Source organism: Microtus ochrogaster (assembly GCF_000317375.1).
Source record: "Microtus ochrogaster isolate Prairie Vole_2 chromosome 14 unlocalized genomic scaffold, MicOch1.0 chr14_random_1, whole genome shotgun sequence".
Classification (NCBI taxonomy): domain Eukaryota; kingdom Metazoa; phylum Chordata; class Mammalia; order Rodentia; family Cricetidae; genus Microtus; species Microtus ochrogaster.
The window spans coordinates 29,637,754-29,641,336 of record NW_004949096.1 but is presented as its reverse complement, the minus strand read 5'-3'; the positions used below and the strand labels follow the sequence as shown (position 1 = coordinate 29,641,336).

The 3,583-nt window shown below is 46.8% G+C and overlaps 1 protein-coding gene across 1 annotated transcript in view; it reads left to right on the top strand.

Moving 5' to 3' along the window:
- The first annotated feature begins 1,289 nt into the window (after positions 1-1,289).
- The window catches only part of Epb42 (erythrocyte membrane protein band 4.2), a 24,991-nt gene continuing 22,697 nt past the window's right edge, over positions 1,290-3,583 (top strand). Inside the window, exon 1 of the mRNA XM_005364323.3 lies at positions 1,290-1,490. Coding sequence (XP_005364380.1) covers positions 1,481-1,490 — 10 coding nt within the window. The 5' untranslated portion in view covers positions 1,290-1,480. The remainder of the gene's footprint in view (positions 1,491-3,583) is intronic.

Here is a 3,583-nt window from a genome sequence, read left to right as displayed (position 1 = left end):
ATTTAGTACATTTAATGAGTACATTTCTAAGTTATAAGGATTATCACGTTTTAATAGCTGGGAACCCTGATCATAGGTCATTACTGCTTTACAAGTTTCCTTTTAAAACTTGGAGTCAGTTTACCTAGTTTCAAAGGAAAATTGTTTTGATGTTTTTGCTGGGGCTGCATTAACCTTAAGCTCAGTCTAGGAAGTTCTGAGGCCTCCTATCCAAGAGTGTGACCTACACTTTTATCTGTTCAAATCTTCTTTTCATTCTTCAATAGTTTCTCTCACAGCCTTTACAGATTCTTCAGGTTTATTTATGAATATTTCATCTTTCATTGTTGTTAAGAACTGTAAGTTAGGGCTTTAATTATGTTTACAACTGCTTACTGACTACAGGTATGGAAATTACTGCATTGGTTTTAATAATGCTGGCGCTAGCCAGATCCTAGCCAATTTTTATCATCATCTTTAGATTTGTGTTTTCTAGGTAAAAATTAAATAATGATAAATTAACTTCTTCAATTCTTAGGGGAAAGTATTTCTTGGGGGTGGGCGGCAGCAGTTTCTTCTTCCTTTTTTACTTTATTTACTTATTTTGCATCATAATATTCTTCAAGCAGATAACAGTTAAATGTTTTAAAAGTGTGAACAGCAGAAGCATCTTCCTGTCCCATCCCGGCTTCCCAGTCCACAGGAACCAGAGCTTATGCAGTCTGTTCTGTGTCCTTCCACGGGCACAGGCATCTCACACACCAGGTGCCCCTAAGTGTGCCCTTGAACACACACTGGGAAGCCCAGGAGAAGGGCCAGAAAGCCAAGGAGGCAGACAGGCCATCCTCTCCTGTGTTGTTATCCTTAATGACTAAATAAGGAGAAAGTGGAAAGGCTAGAGCTGAGGCCCAAACCATTCTAAACCTTCTCTGGTTGGCTGTTCCCGACCAAGGTCCTCTTGAACCAGCCAGGTCCCTGGCTTCTGCATTTTCTTTTTCAACACACTATTTCCTTATCTCTTCCAAACAGATGGGTTACAGACATTCACGCGGTAAGTGGCTGCTCAGAATTTTCTTAGGACCAGAGATATTCAGAGGGGAGGATGCAGACCCACAGCTTGAGACTGCGTCTAGAATCAGTCAGATGACATCTCCAGGGGGTCTTGAGGTTGTTGAAGAATCGGGGTCTCCCCCAGAAACTTTCACTCCAGCCTGGCAGACAGAACCCTGCCTAGGCCTTCTGGCTAAGAGCGATCATGGGGGAAATGGGGTCACTCCCAGCAGCTGGTCTGGGAGATAGCAGCAAGAAGGGAGTAGCAGACAAGAAACCTGTCGGGAGGCTCACAGAGGAGCGAGAGAATTTGCTTTTTACAAACCAACAGAAGTGTTCCATCTTTTCAGTGTGAAGAGAGATTTGGAGAGAGAGCCCAGAGCCCAGAGGCAACAAGTCAAGGCCAACATTTCCTGTGTGGTGTGCAAGGGGATCCGAGTAGCCTGTGGCCATGGGACAAGGTATGCTAAGCCAGTTCCTGGCTGTTAGGGTGGTCATCAAGACGTGTTTTATTAAAGGAAATAAGCTTGGTGATGGATGTGACAGTAGTGTGTGTAAGGATTGGGGGAGGGGGGAGGGAGGAGGTGGTGGTGTGAATAGGAGGTGGGTGGTTGTATGGTAATTTTAATTATAATGATGATAGTGGAATGGTGAGGGTGATTATCATGAATTTGTATTCATAGCCCAAGACCAACATAATGTAAATGGTTACCACTCTCTAGGCTGTGATACAAATGAGATACACCTGGTAAGCTGGCCAGTTTTCATGTCAGCTCTGTAAAGTTTTTCCGGCCCAACAAGCCTCTCCGCCGATGCAATTATCCAAATCAGACCAAATCAAACCGAATTAGAAAAAGCCAGCGCTTCCAGGAAGGAGAACTGGAGAGAGCACATGTTTGTTCTCTGGGGGCAGTTTAAATGGCCTGTGGGGGGATCTTGACCCTCTATGTGGAGGGGTCACCGTTTTTGTGGGCTTTCTCAGAGGTGGAGTCTGGACTCAAACATTCCAAAATGGATGTCAGGGGCTGGGGTGACACTTCCAACCAAACATCCCAAACCTTTTTAGAGAAGGATGTTAGGGGCTGGGGCTGGGGTGATGCTTCCAACCAAACAAGCTCGGCACAGGCTAGAGCCATTATGGAAGAAGAAACTTCAACTGAAAAAATATCCCCACCAGATTGGCTGGTGGGCAGGCATGTGGTCCATTTTCTCAATTGATGATTGATGTGGGAGGGCCCGACCCACTGTGGGTTGCGCTATCCCTAGGCAGATGGTCCCGAATAGTATAAGCCAGTAACCGGCACTCCTCCACAGCTTCTGCTTCAGTTCCTGGCTGCAGGTTCCGGTCCTGACTTCTCTGGATGATGGACTACACACTGTAAGATGAAATAAGCCCTTTCTTCCCCAACACACAATAGGAAATAAAATAAAGATGCCTGGGAATCTGGAGGCTGTCATAGCTCCAAGTCTAAGAGGAGAGAAGGGGTGGTAGGAGTCACTGAACAGTACAATGAGAAGAGAGAATTATGAAGCAATCAAACAGACTAAGGGGGTATAGAAACTCCGGGGGCTTCTGTGGTGAGTGTCTGCATAGATGAAGCCTGAGCCCTGAGCACCTCTGAAAAACCCTTCTTAGGGCTGATCGCATGTTCTTGCCCTGCCATCGAGGGAGCACACATTAACTAGGAAATGAACTGTGTTCAGCATCCTGCTGGGCAGAAGATGCAGAACTAGAATAGGCACAGTCCCTTAGCAGGCTCCCAGCAGGTATGTGGGCCGAGAACTGTGGGTGATGCCTATAAAATGGGGTGAGTTATTTAGGGAAACAGAGTACTGTGGAAGCTGCAGATCGAGCTCCCGCTGGAGAAGTCAGCCAAGGCTTTAGAGGCCATGCCTTTATGTATTGAAAGGGGAAGATGCACCTTTCAGATAAAAAGAAGCCAGGAAGATAGATAGAACCAGAGTTCAGAGGATTCCGAAGGATGGCTCTTGCCAGGATTCTGTGGTTATTAGGTAGGCCCAGTGTACCTGGGCTCAAATCCTGTGGCAGCCCACCCTTCTACCACCCAGTCCAAATCAACCATCCCATAGAAGATGGGCTCAGTCCAGGCCCCAGAACCAGTGTGCAGAGAGGAGTCAGTGCTGACTTCCGCCATGGCTGTTGCTCGCTTTACAATTCCCAGCCTAGCTGAAGCTATTTTTCTCTACTGCCATGACCTGAACACCTCACTAGTAGGTGAGAGAGAGACACGATGCAAAGGGCACCAGGGTACCCCTGGGCACAGGGGTACCAGGACAAGCAGTGCAGAGAGGTTTTACATCTTCAGAGTCAAGGTGCCAGTTCTTTCCCTCAGTATTATGTCATTGTACATCATCATATATCTACCCCTTCACTATGACAGGAGCCGTCGGGAACACAAGCTCTTTCCCCACTGTTCCCTCTGCTCTTGAGCCCTTAACCACGAAGTTCGGTGACTGAGGTGGGAGTCTCTGGCACTTGTCAATACATGTCCTGGAGCCCAAAGGACTGAGTGTCAAGATCAGATCTTTTTTT